Genomic DNA, 15703 nt, shown 5'->3' with positions numbered 1-15703 from the left:
TTCGAAGTTGGGACTAGCTGTGCTTTGCTAAGTTCATATTGTTGGAAATTAATAAAATAATAATTTCATATATTTTTATTCAAAATAAAAGTAATTATAAATAAAAAGCAAATTGAATCAATTTGATTGATAAATTTCCAACAATAACAACAATATAACCAGGGTTAGAACTAAAAAGGAAAAGAAAGAAACAACAATAGAATCAAGAGGATATATATGTTTTTTTTTTTTTAAAAAAAAAAAAGGTAATGCTTGAGACTTAGAGGTTGGGATGATTTGTTGAATGCTGAGTGATTGATGCTGCAGTTGATTCTATAACAATCATTTCTTGAGCTGCACTGTGAGAAGTTGCTGTAATCAACTGATGATTGTCATGATTTGGAGTCTCGTCATGCGTTGAAGTGGGCAGATTTGCCCATCGGCCTATCACTGATTGTGTAGAACCACGAAATATTCTTATTGTGTACTTGCTTCCCATCTTCACTCACAATGCAAAAATATAAGTTAGCACAACAAATGGGTAACACTCTATCTGGAAAGAGATAAAATAAAGTAAGATTTTTAAAGCAACGCAAGCGAAACCTTGCCTTATGATCTCGTACTAACCCAATGGCTTAAAAAGATTTCTAGCCAAAAGTTAATGCAAAGAAGAAAATAAATCTTGGTGTATAAGAAGTGCTTTAACCTACCTGTGAGACTAGAGCATACAAGGGCAATGTGCTGTAACTGCAAAGCACTTGGACTATCAAACTGGACAAATCCAAAAGCAAAGCAGAGTAATTATGTATGTTAATTTGTAAGCAAAATCATATTTATGTACGTGGGATTAGGGATTAGGGATTACCCCATAATAAGTCTTGGCACAATGTAGCCTACTTTTTCCATGATGCATGATTCAAACCCATATGTGCACTGCATATGCAAATTGAAAAATATTATTCATGACTAAATTTTCTAAATATCACAATTGAAAAATATTTTTCATTAAACAAATGAAAACTTAATATGAAAAATTAAAGGTTACATTACTCTTTATTTTTTGAATATATACTTACACCTCTATATTAATTAGGATTAATTTATTGAACACCTGAACTAATATTATAACTTATTCAATACCTAAACTTATAAAAATCATAACAATTAAATATAAATTAGTCATATTATCGATAATTTATTAAAAAAAATAAAAATTAATTACATGTATTACTAACTGTATTTATACTTTACTAACTTTAGAAGATAAAATTAGACGATTATAATTTTATTAATTTATGAAAATTTAGAATTGAATCGGTAAAATTTTGAATACAGTTAGTAACAAATCGAACTATCCTTTACTTATTTTTATAAATAATCAATAATATAATTAATTTGTATTTAATTGTTATAATTTTTATAAATTTAAATATTTATTAGGTCACAGTTTTAGTTAAGATTTTTAATGAATTAATATGAAATATTACAAGTCCTTACTTTTTTTGAGTTATATTAAAATTAGCACTTTTATCTTTCTATGGTCAAAACTGAATAGTTTAGTTTTTATATATTAAAAATAATATAATTTTTTGAGTTCGATAAAATCAGCACAGAAACTAAAATATTTATGTTAAAGAATAAAAAGATATAAATGTTAATTTTAAATATCTCCATCTCTAAAGGTATTTTAATAGTTTCTCGTTCAATTAAAGACAGAATGACCTTTGATTCGATAGAATAAAAATATAGAGACTAAATTATTTGAATTTTAAAAATTGAGGAACATATTTGTTGATTTTGGCACAACTCAAGGGATGATAAAATAATTTTACCAAAATTAAAACAATATAGTGTAAAAGAAAATTCTAACATACCCACATCCAGAAGAAGAAAGCAATCTCAAAAGAGTTTTGAAAGAGGATGAAGTGAATCAAGTGAAGAATAATGACAGGCTTCCCAAACCAAAAGTGATCATCAGAAGGCTTCACTTCCTTGTGTGTCTGCTCATTGGCTTCTTGAGCCATAAGGGCAATAATATGTTCTAGCTTAGCACCTACTAGCAGCAGAAGCTGCAATTCCACCAATCTCATATCAATATTATTCTGCCTGTATTATAATTACTTTATAAAAAAGAGAAAATTACTATTAGATCCCTGAAATTTTAAGAAATTTTCTAATTTATCTCTATTTTAAAATCATTCAATTAAAATATCTTTAAATTTTATAAAATCGAACATTTTTAGTCCTTTTATAAAAAAAATTAGTCAACTTATTTTAACCTTGATCACACGACAAAATGATATGAATAGTTAAAATTATAAAGACTAAACACTACGTATAATTAGGGGTGAACAATATTCGATTCAAACCGAAAAAATAATCGAATCGAATTAATTTAAAAATTTGGTTCGATTTTTTATTTATTTCGGCTTGCTTCGATTTTTAATTTCAAAAATTTCGGTTATTTTAATTTGGTTCGATTTTGATCAGAAAAAATTAAAAAAATTGAACCGAATCAATTAGTGATAGTAGTATATTATTTTCAATAATATGGAGAGATTAGATCATATTAAAGTTAAAATATTCTAATTAAATTTTAAAATATTAAAAATAAAGTATAAAAAATAAAAAAATTTATTAAAAATTCAAACCGATCAAATCGAATTGAATCAAACCGAATCAGATCGATTCGGTTCAATTTGATTTCTAATTAAAATTCGTTCAGTTTGATTTTCATAAATACCAAAATTTTAATTTTTTATTTATTCAGTTGAGTTCGGTTTTAAACCGAATCGACCGAATACTCAAAATCGAACCGACTAAATGCTCACCCTATATATAATTATAATTATAGAGATTGAACAATATAAATATTCAAGGCAATTAATAGTTTTTTTTTAATAGAATAACTAAAAAGTTGGATTTTATAAAATATAGGCATATTTTAATTAAGTGATTTTCAAAAAAGGACGAATTAGTAAATTTTTTTCAAAATTCAGGGACTTAATAGTAATCTACCCCATAAAAAAATTGTGTTTTTTCATATAAAGCACTTACAATTAAAGGCAAAAAGGCTAACCAAAAGTATGTGTGCCAGCCTGCATACGTTATTTTCATGTCATGTTATTAAACCAGGATGTTTTATGTTCCTTATCAGGCAAAACAAGAAGTTTTGGGTAAGGCGAGTTTACCTTCTACATTCAGCAGCAGAAAGATCACCACAAAGAGCCACAGGTACCAGCTATGGTGGAATGTTAATTTATCAGTTAGCATTCGACTGCAAATCAATAATCGAATCGAATCAAATCGTACTCATTTCGACTTACCTTATACCAACAATTTGCTTGAAATCAATCTCAAGATTTCGTAATATGTATTCGTGAAAATTGAACTGAGCCATATGATCAAAATGTGCCTGGAAATTAAGCAAATATGGAGGTGTTACATATCTTTTAATGCCAATAGACCTCCATTGAGAAATTGAAATTTAGACCTTGATGAATCCTTGTCTAAGGGCGATGTAATCTGACTTGGTAATAGAACCAGTAAAATGTTTGAAGAATGATATCTGAACACAACAACAAAGACAAAACATTTAATTTTAACATAAAATTTTTTTATGTTTCTAGAAAAAACTAAGTACTATGTAAGAAATAAGATTACTTGAGACTTACCAACCAGCTTATGACAAATGCCTTTCTCCAATGTCCTTTTGTGTGTTTTTTAAGAAACTTTTGCAAGTGATGATGGTGTTCATGTGCAGTCTTAGTTTGACCTGCAAAGTAGATTGATTAGATTCATATATACAAAGCTTAATAATATAAACTAAGCACTCAGATAAAGCTAAATATATAATTTGACTCTTGAATTTTATTCAAAAATTCAGTCAGTATTTTGATTTTTTAAGTATTAACTTTTAAAAAATTTACTATTTAGTATCTGAATATTTCTATTATTAATAAGCCAATTTCTGTGTTTTCAGAAATCTATTAAAACGATTTTATTTTTTTTTCTGTTAACGAAATAATTTTTCAATCCTTTTTTCTGTTAAAAATAAATAAAGAATGAGAGAGAAAATTTTTAAAACTTAATTTTGCCTTTAAATAAAATATTTTATTTAATCCCTGAATATTCTTATTATTAACAAGTCAGTCTCCATATTTTCAGAGGCAGAAGAGGCGTCTAGAAGAAGAAAAAAAAAATAAGAAGAAGAAGAAGAAAAATAAGAAGAAAAAATAAGAGGAGGAGGAGGCGTCTAGAAGAAGAAGAAAAAGAAGAAGAATCAAAATCGAAGCAGAAAAAGATGAGAAATAAGAAAGAAGACAAAAAGATGAATAAGAGGAGAAAGCGTAAAGGGGTAATTTAGTGTTTTACTATATTTTTAACAGCAGAAATAAACGGAATGACTATTTTATTGACGGATAGAAAAGATAAAAATGTTTTAATAGATTTTTGAAAATGTTGGAACTGACTTGTTAATAATGGTAATATCCAAAAACTAAATAATAAATCTTACCTTTATAAAAATATACCTATATATTTAACTCTTAACGTATATATATTTTATATGCGCTTTAAATTTTTGAACATTAAATAATTATATTTTATAAAATTTAAGAATTAAATAATTATAATTTATAAAATTAAATATTAAATAGTTACACTTCTATTTAAAAATTAACAATAAAATTTTTGAATAAGTATCTAAGAGTCAAATACATATGAGAATAAAAAGTATTAACCTCCTGATTCTGATGCAGGTCTAATTGAATCTTCCCAAGCCTTCCATTGCCTTATCTACATTTAGATAATAGTGCAATATTATATGAAATTTTAAAGAAAATGTTTAACCATGAGAAGGTGTAGGCAGTCAAGAAAGACATTAAAGTTGAGAAAGATGAAATAGTATGATCAACTGAGTTATATTTTTATCCAATCAGAAAATTAGAAGAAATCAACGAATTAAACTCTATTAATTTCACATAAAATCTTTTTTTAGAATTTATTTTTTTATTTTCTCATATTTGAAACAATCAGAAGAATGGATCACCGAAAAATATCTTACTAATAAAGAAAATATTATGTTATTTTTCTAATTAAAGACATTATTAGGCCTTTCTATTTTCAAATGATAGAGTAATTTTATGGACTTTGGTAATTTTGTTAACACTGCTGGACATTTTATACATTAATTTTATTAACACTATTTATTTTTTAATATTAGAATCAAATTATGGAAAACTAGCATAATTTCCTTAAAAATATATGTTTCATATAAAATTTATTTTTTATAAAATTAATAGAGCTTTAAAAAATATTTTTCGTGAAAAATATTTTTCTATAAAATAATTTTTTTTATTATTTAATTTTAATTTAAAAATAAAATATATTAATAAATTAATATGTAGAAATGTTAATAAGATTTTTAAAGTACAGAAAATATCTTTTTTTAATTAGAAAAATATTTTATGTTAATTAATTTTTTTAAATATCTCAAGAAAATGTGGAAAATATTTTTCATTTTCTGTGAAATAAATAGTGTCTTAGTATAAAAATTGAATAATTATTCTTATGTCCCTCTATTATACCCTAACTAATTAAAATACTCCTCTAATTTTAGAATTACATTAAAATGCCCATATATTTTAATTTCATCAACTGAAAAGGACTTTTATTAGATTATAATCATTTTTTCGTTTATTTATTAGTTAAAGCAGAAAAAAATTTATTTATATTTCAAAATTACCCTTCTTGAAAGAGAAAGAGTTTTTTTGGTTTGTAAAAAAAGAGAAAAATTTCTTTAGTGGGGTAAAAGAGTTCATTTTAGGGTAAATATAAATGAGGTCATTTTAGTCTTTTCTACTTGAATTAACAAAAAAAATAAATTTAATTTAATGAAAATTTTTTTCGGTTGACGGCATCAAAATATAAAGATATTTTAATATAATTATAAAATTATAAGAGTATTTTAATTAGTTAGATCATAAAATAGGAATATGAGAGTAATTATCCCTATAAAAGTATGGAATACAAGCCTAAATCAAATAACCCATATCAATTGTTGAAGCTTACACTTGATTTGTTCTTTGAGAAGGGGTGAAAAAGAAGAATAGCAAATTCAATTAATGTGCAGCAGAGTGTAAAGTTTAAACTTGGGAGAAATTGATACATTACCCTTGCTCCACCAAGAACCATTGTGGTGGCACAGAAAATAACATGCACAACTGCCAAAACAAAGATGAAAATATGCAGCTGGTGCAATGCTTCCACTGAAAACAATTGAACCTTTCCCTGTTACCAAAAAAAAAAAAAACATAAATAGGTTTGCCAGTTAAAAAAGTAATTTCATTTATTTAATACTCGCTTTCTCTCCAATCTGGAGAGAAATCTGCTTATGGGTCTCACAAGATATTTTCCTAACTTTTTTTCAGGGTTCACATATTTATCTATTTGTCTAATTTTCATTGGTTTGCCATTTCATATAGAATTGCTTACGTGGAACGACGAAGCTACTGTATAATTTTTCATGATTTAGAGCTCAAAACTTATTTATATGAGTTTGGCCATACCTTTTGAACACAATGAGCTGCACTATTACTTGCAGACAACAGCCGTCGTCGATTGTTTATAACATGATGAATTTCTTCACTGCTGCCTTTAGTTTTTCTCTTACATGGGAGCATGATAATTGCAAGATGAGGTGGAATGCAAAAGCGGCTTATTGCACCTTGAGTGACAGTTAGTAGAAGAGAGATGAATCCTAAAAGCATCAATTCTGTCGGAAAAAAGAAAAAAACATCATCAGAATTAGAAGTTTCATTAGCCATAACAAATAAGTCCACAAATTTTCTTTTAACAAATAAGCATGGAGGAAAGGATTGTGAGAGAAGAATCAAACCTTCTTTTAATTTTTGTAAGGCTTCAAATAATGCATCTTGATTCTTTTTCTTCAACCACTGAATTGCCGAACCAAACACAACAATCAATTTTTAACATATACATTTCAACTTATGACACTCACAGACTTAATTTAATAGTAAGTATATTCGAGTAAATCTGAGAGATATCCAATTCTACTCCCTCAATCCCATTTAAAAAAAAAAAATTTCAACTCATGCTTCGGAAAAAGAAGCCAAAATAATAGAAGCAGAGAAAGATTATAATATGATGTTCGGAAACATGTCATGCCAAGCGATCACAATTGTTATCGTCTTAGGTAGGGATGTGTCTTTTGAGATCTCACAACCAATGTGAATAAGGGTGTGTTAAGATCTAAGGATTAGCACGTGTTGGAAAATTATTATAGTTTTGTCAAACAATGTCTCCCTTTCATCTATATAAATAAATACGGTAATTTATAACATAGTTTTTGAGATTTAATAAAATTTATAGGTTAGTCTCTACCCTTTTAAGGAGAAGCAATTTAGTAACTAAGGTGTCATTATATTATTAAAATAGTCATTTTCTTAAAATTTACGGTTAGACAATAAAAATTTAGCCCTTTTCGAATTTTATTTTTATAAAAGTGATACGGAGTAATTAGTCTTAAATTTTATAGTAGACTTGGACCGGATTTAATTTCTGCTTCCGACGTTTGTTGAAGGCTCACGATAGTTTTTTGAAAAGAAAATTTCGAGATGCACGACTTTTAAAAGTGTGACTAAAGCTGTAGGCCTATCATAAAGTTTGAAGTGAAATTTAGAAGGTCAATTTACATTTTTATTATTTTTCTAAATTTTTTCATAATTTTTTATATTAGGATTTTTGCTATTATAAATAGCCATTTTCTTTGCTATTTGAGGGACTTTTCAATTTTAAAAATTTAATAAAAAATTTCGGATTCTAACATTTTATTTTCCAAATTTCATCCTACCCAAACATTGTTAGTTAAAAATTCTAACGGAGTCTAATCAGTTCTATTTCAAACAGTTAATCCAATTAATTTTAATAATTTCATCTTAATAGTTTTAATATTTATAAAAATTTAGTCCATTTAATTTAAATTGTTTAATTAACAGTTAACTAACAATAAATTTAACAGAATAACTATTTTGATGATAAAATAAAAACTCAAGAACCAAATTGTTTACTATTGAAAAAATAGGAATTAAATTATGAGTTTTGCTAAACTTTAGGGACTATATTGTAAATTACTTAAATAAGAAGGTAAAATTTCTATTTAGTCCCTTGATCATATTAAAATCAAGGGAGAATTACTATGTGGTTCCTTAATTTTTTAATAAATTTACTGGTTCGTTATTATTTCAAAATTACTCAACTAAGATGTCCCTATATTTTGTAAAATTTTGCTCTTTAATCCTTCTATTAGAACAACCGTTGTCAACTTATTTTATCCTCAGTCAGAGGGACTAAATAGTATAAATATTTAAAATTACAAGAACTAAATAGTATGTATAATTAAAATGATAGGGACTAACGGTATAAATATTTAAGGCGGCTAATAGTTTTTTTTTAATAGAATGACTAAAAAGTTAGATTTTATAAAATATATGGACTTTTTGGTTGAGTTATTTTGAAATAGGGACGAATTAGTGAATTTTTTTAAAATCCAAAGACTTGATAGTAACTTATCCTAAAATTAATGACTTCATTCTCATATTTTCAAAAGTATATGTTATAGTCCCTTACATTTGATTCTGTTAGCTATTTGATCCCTCTTAACAGCTAGTTTTTTTATTTTTCTGATCAAAATCAAATCGAATTAAAATAATTAAAATTTTTAAAAATTAAAATCTAATCAAACTAAAAAAAATAAAAAAACAAACTGAATTTTTAAATTTATTCAATTTGATTAGTTTTTTCAATAAACTGCTCACCCCATGTAAAAGTGAGAATGGGAGAGGAAATGAGAATATAAAATTTCTTTTTAGTAAACTTTTTATTTTTTACACCTTATTTTTTAGTATTCTAAAGTTTAATCGAAGTGTTTCGACTCTAATTATGGCATAATTTCTCTATATTATAAAAATTAAAAAAGTATTGCTCTAATCGATTTAATTCAATTTTATCAATTTTTTCTGAATAAAATTCAATTGAGATAATGAAAATTTTTAAAAATTAAAATCGAATCGAAAAAGTTAAAATAAAAGAATTAAACTAAATTTCTAAATTTATTTAATTCAATCAATTTTTTTTATTTAAATCGAATATTGTCCGAGTACTATACAAAAGTGAGAAGAGGCCGGCTAACACGAATATAGGATTTCCTAAAATACTCCAATAATTTACATATTTGATTGATTATTGAATAATATGTATAGTAATAATATTACACTATAAAAAAATAATTAAGAATTATATAATACGGACATATAATATAAATATAAATATAAATAACGTGTAGCAGAGTTAAAACTAGTCCTTATAAAATAAAGAAGAGGATCATTTTTCATTTTTGATAAGTGTATGATCAAACTACACACTTGCGCTCTGCATAAAATCCCACATTCTTTTCTAAGACTAACAGCAAACACTAGAACTGCATCAATCGAAGAAAAGTTCTTTCGACTAAAGTGTATATTTTAGCTGAAACATGAAATAATGAACTAAGTAGAAAATTTATTATTTAAATTCTATAATATTGAGAAATTTATTAGTGTTTTAATTTTAAAAAATATATTAAAATATTATTGAAATTTTAAAAAAATTAATTAATTAATTATTTTATTAGTTTTAGCGATTAAATAATTTATTATTTAATTTTTATGATATGAAAAAATTTACTAGTTAATTATTTAATTTTATAAAAATTTTTATTAGTTAATTCTTCTGTATTGAAATTATTAGATTTTTTTATAATATTTAACGATTAAAATTAATAAAATAGACTAATTAATAGATTTTTAAAATTTTAGAGATGGTTTAATGTATTTTTAAAATCAAGAGTTAGCTAATGAATTTTTTACAATTATAGGGACTAAATAACAATTTTATTAAATAAAAATAAAATAAATTATTAATTAATCTCTATGTTTGGGAGAAATTCATTAATTAGTCAATTTTAAAAAATAATTCTTGATATTTAAAAGCTGAAGCTTCTAAAGAGAACATAAGAAGAAGATGGATTGTGTACCTTTCCAAGTTTATGAAGACCACGTTCAGCAAAAAGAGACATGAGAACGATGACAAAGCAGACAACAGCAACTACCCATGTGGGTGTATACTCGAAAGAGTTAGACTCTTCAGCCATCTGATAATGCAAGGCAAAAACAATCAAGTTTAGTTTACCTTCCAAGGTTAAGAAATATATGGAGCATAGCAATGGAGATGGGAAAGAATAACCGAAGACAAAAGCTTAAGGAAAAGAATAAAATAAACAGTACATAAAAGCGAAAATCAAAGCTCACCGTTTCAAGAAACGAACAGAATTTGCCAAGTATGACAGCAAAGTCACCTTTTTCTGAACAAAGGCACAGGAGATACCCAAACGAATCGCTTGAGCCTCATTTACATTCACTTATATTGTAGTCTTTCATCAATTACATGCCTTAATTCGTATTTTTACGATTTAATCTAAATGTTTAAATTTTAATGGCAATTAGCTAAATTTGTAAATTGTTAAAATCTTATTTAATTTTTGTTAACTAAATCTTAAATTCCATTATTTGACATGTTTATCAGTCCCATTGAAATAACTTTATCATGTTTATTAACTTTTTAATAATTTTTAAAAAAATTATTATTTATTTCTGTGGTGTGAAAAAATTTACCCCTAATTAGTTCCTTAAACATATAATGTTTTCTTCACTTCAATCAAGCAGCAGTTACAATTTCTACCACTTTGATCTCTTCCTTTACTTTTGCTTCAAAATATGCAATGAAATTCTTGTTGCAATTAACATTGCAGGAGTATAGCTTTGTCACAAATTCATTATGATATGACAATGGATCCTGAAAATTGAAACAGCAAATAACCTAGTTCAGATTAAAATCATGAAATATTCAGACCATGCAAGTAAACATGAGAACTGATACAGAGATAAACATTCAAGACATGGCAACTGGTTTCCCCAAGCATGCACATATAGCTCACAATAAACATGAACACCGGCCAGGTTGGTCCTGAAACCAGCTGGATCAAGTTTAAGACCGAAATCGGTGAATGATTTTAGAGATTGAACTGGACCAATTCCCAGACCTTTGAACCAGTGGTCCTGGCCAGTACCAACCAACCTTTTTTTAAGAAAAAAATCATTGAACGAACTCAAAATCAAAAGTGAATCAACCCTAGCAGTTTGGTTCAGGTTCCTTCCTGGCAGCTAACGAAAATCTATGATTCGAACCAAGAACTGGACCACATCCAGCCCATGTAGCTCTAGCTCCTGATGCACAAACAAATGGGGTAAAAAAATGAGAACAAGCACATTCTGCCATCATTAAGGTACCTGTAAGAAATTAAATGGAAGTTTATTGTTAATCAATTTCGTACTGTCACAGATTCACATGTTTCAAAGAATACAAGATTTGATATAATACACATTTATACTCTATATATCACAATGTTCAAACAATAAAAATTCCCATATGTAGAACATCAATTTCTTAATGCTCGTTTGAGTCCAACATGCCTCGCCCAACTGTCTCCACTAACATTGTCAAATGCAATCTTTTCTATGCGCCATCTTCTTCCTTAGTTTTGCACTACCATAACTTCCAAATCTAATTTCCAAGGTTTGCTGCAGCAAAATGCTCTAACCAAAAGTCACACAAAACATGCTTTTTCTCAAAAATACGGGCAGCTTAAGGCTTCCAGGGTGCAGGAGGTGGTGGTGGAGTGGGGAACATTGGAGGAACAGCTGAGAAAATGGTGTTCTTGTCAATCCCAGTAGACTTGTCACCAGACAGAGCAACAAGTGCTGCAACTAGACCTGCATTGCCAGCAAGAGTTGGTTCTGTGTAATTGTAGTTGGTACGAACATCATGGAAACCATCGTGCTTGTCAGGGCCAGCAACCATGGCTCCAACAAGTGTATTTGGGTTAGGCTTTTTGGAGTCCCTCCACTTCCATCCACCTTTACAGTTGTACTTGATCTTGTTCTTAGGGATGGATGCACCTCTGTGGTGGACATGCCTTGGGTAATGATCACCAAAACCCACAACATAGCTCATTTTCCGAGGATTTTTGCCCAAGATATAATCAATCTGCCCAAATAACAAAGCAAGTAATGAGTTTATTGAACATATTCTCTTGAGAAGTTTCATTATAGACCATTTTTTGTCAATGATAATAAGAACATGGATGGCATACCTGAGTCTTGGCGAATTCACGCAAGACATCAGTTGAGTAGAAATTTGGTCCACAGTACCATCCAGGTGTATCTGCAGCTTCAAGATAATCACTGAATAGCGTGGCAAGGAAGGCTGCATTGACAACATACTGAAGTGGCTGAGGTGCTCCATGATTTAACTGAATCAATCCTCCTGCAGAACATTATCAGAGAGAAACAATGAGATCCCAAGTAGACTATCAAAATAAATGTTGGTAGGTGGGCAAAACAAATAAGAGGCAATTTACCTCTGGTTCTGTTAAAGCTTGTAAAAATTGGTAGGTAAGAACACATGATTATGCTGGTCTGGTTGTGAAACGTCCATAATATTTCTTCGTATGGATATCCCGGACTCAAAAACAGCCTCAAACGACTCAGAAGCACCTAGTTGCAAAAGGACAAAGATCACATCAGGAAAACGGACATGACATCTACAGAAAATATCCAAGTTCATAAAACATGAAACGAGTATATTTGATATGAACAGAACGGTTAATTTATTGACACATAAACTTAGCACTGCAAAAAAAAAGGATTCCAATTGGAGAAACATAATTGCAATTACAATAAATGTTCATGTTAGAAGGCAGTTGATTCATTTTAAAAAAATACAGGCAGTAGCATCATAACCAGAGAGAGATTTAACCGTTGATTTAAATAAAGGAAACCTTTAATAATTGATGTTTCCAGGAGAATGAGGCACATAATGCTCTGGTGAAAATGTTGTTAAATATTAAAAAAAAAAATGGAAGTAGATCACTTCATTTAGAGCATTTGGTGCTGCTAAACAAAAGCCAACAATTCCATCAAGGATCAAATATCATACAAAAACCAAATGTACAAGTAGCTGTCTTTTTAAGATTAAGATGCTTCTTATGCATATGCATTGAACCAAGATGCAAAGCTCATGACAATATAAAAATAGGGATGGAAACGAAAAGAACCTACAAACTGCCAAAAAATCATATCAATTGCAAAGTTAGATGATACAGATAAAACAGGGTAATAAAAAACTTCAATAACAGACCTGAGCACCAGTCAGCTTGTTATCCCAGCTAAGCACACCATAGAATGGCCCTCCCCAGAAAGCACCAGCATGCTTGGCCAAACCAGGAGTAGTTGCAAGCTGAAGATAAGAGGAATTTCCAGTTGCATAGTACAGCCAAGTTCCACCCCAAATAAACTCATCCCAGTAGCTAGTGGAATTATAGAAAATGGCAGCATCTGAACCACCAGCGCTATATCTACCTCGCTGTTCCCTTGCGAATTTAAAGAGAGTTCTAGCACCATGAACAAGTTTCTGCGAATAAGCCTTGTTATCTTTGAAAACAATGGATGCAGAAGCTAAGGAAGCAGCCATTTCAGCAGCCAGATCTGAACAACTGTGGCATTCAGTAACAGGTCGTGGGTAATCAATGTCCTCAGGGCGCATCCAGCAGTAATGATCATTAGGAGATGTACTTCCTCCAGAAGTATCTCCTACACCAACCTGTCGAAAAGGGTAGAATACGTCCACATCAGACCCAAAATCCGATCAAAGATCCAGATCAATAAGAAAAACAATTACACTAAGCAAGATTAATTGATATATAATTTCCATTCTGAAATCGCACAGCAAGGTTAATCAAGAAATCATCCTGGTTGTTCAATTACAAGAGCTTGACAAATAACAAGAACAGATAAATCATGGACAATACTATCTGCAACTTAAACAAAGAAGATGAATATGTACAGTTTATAAGTGCATTTATAGAATCACCTGTGCAGCAATGGTGTTGATAGTATCTGCAGTATGGTTGAAGCACTTGAGAAAGTAATCATTCCCCGACTTAATAATATCTTTGACATGATTGAGCTCCCCAGCTGCTTCATACTTAGCACTGTACTCAATTACGCTCCAGCTCAACATGGTCATAGCAAAAGACGCAGGGAAGTTGAACTTAATTGCATCTCCGGCGTCGTAATAACCACCAGCCAGATCTTTGAAAATCGTACCCGTCGCCGATTTCCCATCGTTCACACAAGAATTACCTCTCCACGACACGTTATTGTGCTTGGGAAGCTTCCCAGCTGAATCAATTGCATAAAAAGGAGAAAAAGATCAGATCTGACGAAATTCAGAGCTTATACAGATAGATCAAATTAAGGAAAAAGAAAAAGAACATTACAGCGTTGGGCATTGAAGAACATGAGCGCCTTATGAAGTGCAAGAGTATAATTATCTGGTGGAGATTTAGAGTGGTGGTTGCGAGGCACAGTCTTGACGATAAGAGTAATTAAGCCAGCCAATAAGCCAGAGACAAGAAGAGTACCGACAGTCCAAACAAAGATCTTACGGCTGACAATGATACAGCCGAGATCGACGTATTTCTTCTTCTTCTTCTGCTCAGCTGGTCCAAGAAGCCAACTCTGCTGAGTCTCATCCAAAGGCCTGGAAAGAGCAGCCCTATCAAGATCCTGCAGATTCCTACTCCGGTCATCATCTGTGGCAGAATCCGCCGCGTTTATCTCCAGCGGACCTCCCCAAGGATCTCTTCCGTACATACTCATTTTCGATTTCCTCTTTTTTTCAGTGGAATCAGCTGTTACTTAAATTAAAAGCAAGAAAAAGAGTAATTAGGCTCCACCGTACACGGCAGATCTAAGAGGCGGAGAGGGAAGACGAGGCGACGGTGGCTTGGGAGTGAGGGTTGCCAGTGATGAAATGTTAAAAAGGGGAAGGAAGGATAGAAGAAGGTGCTGCACAGTAGGAACTGACGATGACGGTGGGAAGTCAATAACAATATTCCAACTTGCAGTATTCTCTCTTTTAAAATAAATTATAGTGAATTTTTTAATTAAAATTAAATTATCAATTTTTTTTACAAAAATTAAGTGTTTATTTCTTATAATTAAATAATTTTTTATATTTCAATTGAATTCAAGTTATATATTCATTAAATTTGCTATCATAATATTTTTAAATTTATTATATCAAGATTTTTATAAATTTTAAAAAAATTAATATTTAATTTTTATAATATAAAAAATTTATTAATTAATTTTTTAAATTTTTAAAAATTATTAATTAATTTCTAAAAATATTTTAATTTTTTATAATATTTAATAATTAAAATTAATAAATTAAATATTTCTTTGTAAAAATGATTGAAAATAATGTGTGGTTTGTGACGCTGACAAGTCCACTAACAGACAAAGACAGTCTGTCTAATTACACCACACAATTAGAAAACTCATTTGCTAAATCCATCCCATTACCAACACCATTTAATATTTTGTTGGGCCCCACTCACGAGAAAGAAAATGTTTGGTAAAGTAGAATATATACTAAAATAAGATTTTTAAATTAAAATATATTAACTTTGGAAGATAAATAAAATATTTAATATTTTATCAATACACTAGATTTTTACTCACATATAAATGAAGTTAATTCA

At 29.0% G+C, this 15703-nt stretch overlaps 2 protein-coding genes across 3 annotated transcripts; both read right to left on the bottom strand.

The window, feature by feature from the left end:
• Nucleotides 1-235: 235 nt before the first annotated feature.
• On the bottom strand, nt 236-11236 carry LOC110618011 (MLO-like protein 13). 2 transcript variants are annotated; one of them, XM_021761004.2, is made up of 14 exons: nt 10073-10594; nt 6878-6935; nt 6549-6754; nt 6154-6270; nt 4722-4776; nt 3654-3754; nt 3473-3547; nt 3306-3394; nt 3171-3220; nt 3037-3077; nt 1854-2048; nt 845-912; nt 690-750; nt 236-478 (listed from the first exon to the last, which is right to left on the bottom strand). In XM_021761004.2, the coding sequence occupies exons 1-14, from the start codon at nt 10187-10189 to the stop codon at nt 260-262; spliced, it is 1452 nt and encodes a 483-aa protein (XP_021616696.1). In that variant the 5' UTR covers nt 10190-10594; the 3' UTR covers nt 236-259. The 2 variants fall into 2 exon arrangements, with proteins under 2 accessions (XP_021616696.1, XP_043813416.1); XM_043957481.1 differs by lacking the exons at nt 236-478; nt 690-750 and having other exon boundaries at nt 841-912; nt 10073-11236.
• Nucleotides 11237-11381: 145 nt separating this feature from the next.
• Nucleotides 11382-15052, bottom strand: LOC110617263 (endoglucanase 25). Its single transcript, XM_021759938.1, has 6 exons — nt 14435-15052; nt 14026-14336; nt 13294-13755; nt 12515-12650; nt 12248-12420; nt 11382-12141 (listed from the first exon to the last, which is right to left on the bottom strand). Exons 1-6 carry the CDS (start codon nt 14814-14816, stop codon nt 11740-11742), a joined length of 1866 nt encoding a protein of 621 aa, XP_021615630.1. The 5' UTR covers nt 14817-15052; the 3' UTR covers nt 11382-11739.
• Nucleotides 15053-15703: the final 651 nt, after the last annotated feature.

The sequence above is a fragment of the Manihot esculenta genome, chromosome 6, assembly GCF_001659605.2.
Source record: "Manihot esculenta cultivar AM560-2 chromosome 6, M.esculenta_v8, whole genome shotgun sequence".
In the NCBI taxonomy this organism is placed as follows: domain Eukaryota; kingdom Viridiplantae; phylum Streptophyta; class Magnoliopsida; order Malpighiales; family Euphorbiaceae; genus Manihot; species Manihot esculenta.
The sequence above is the reverse complement of the archived record's forward strand: the minus strand, read 5'-3'. Positions and strand labels throughout refer to the sequence as shown.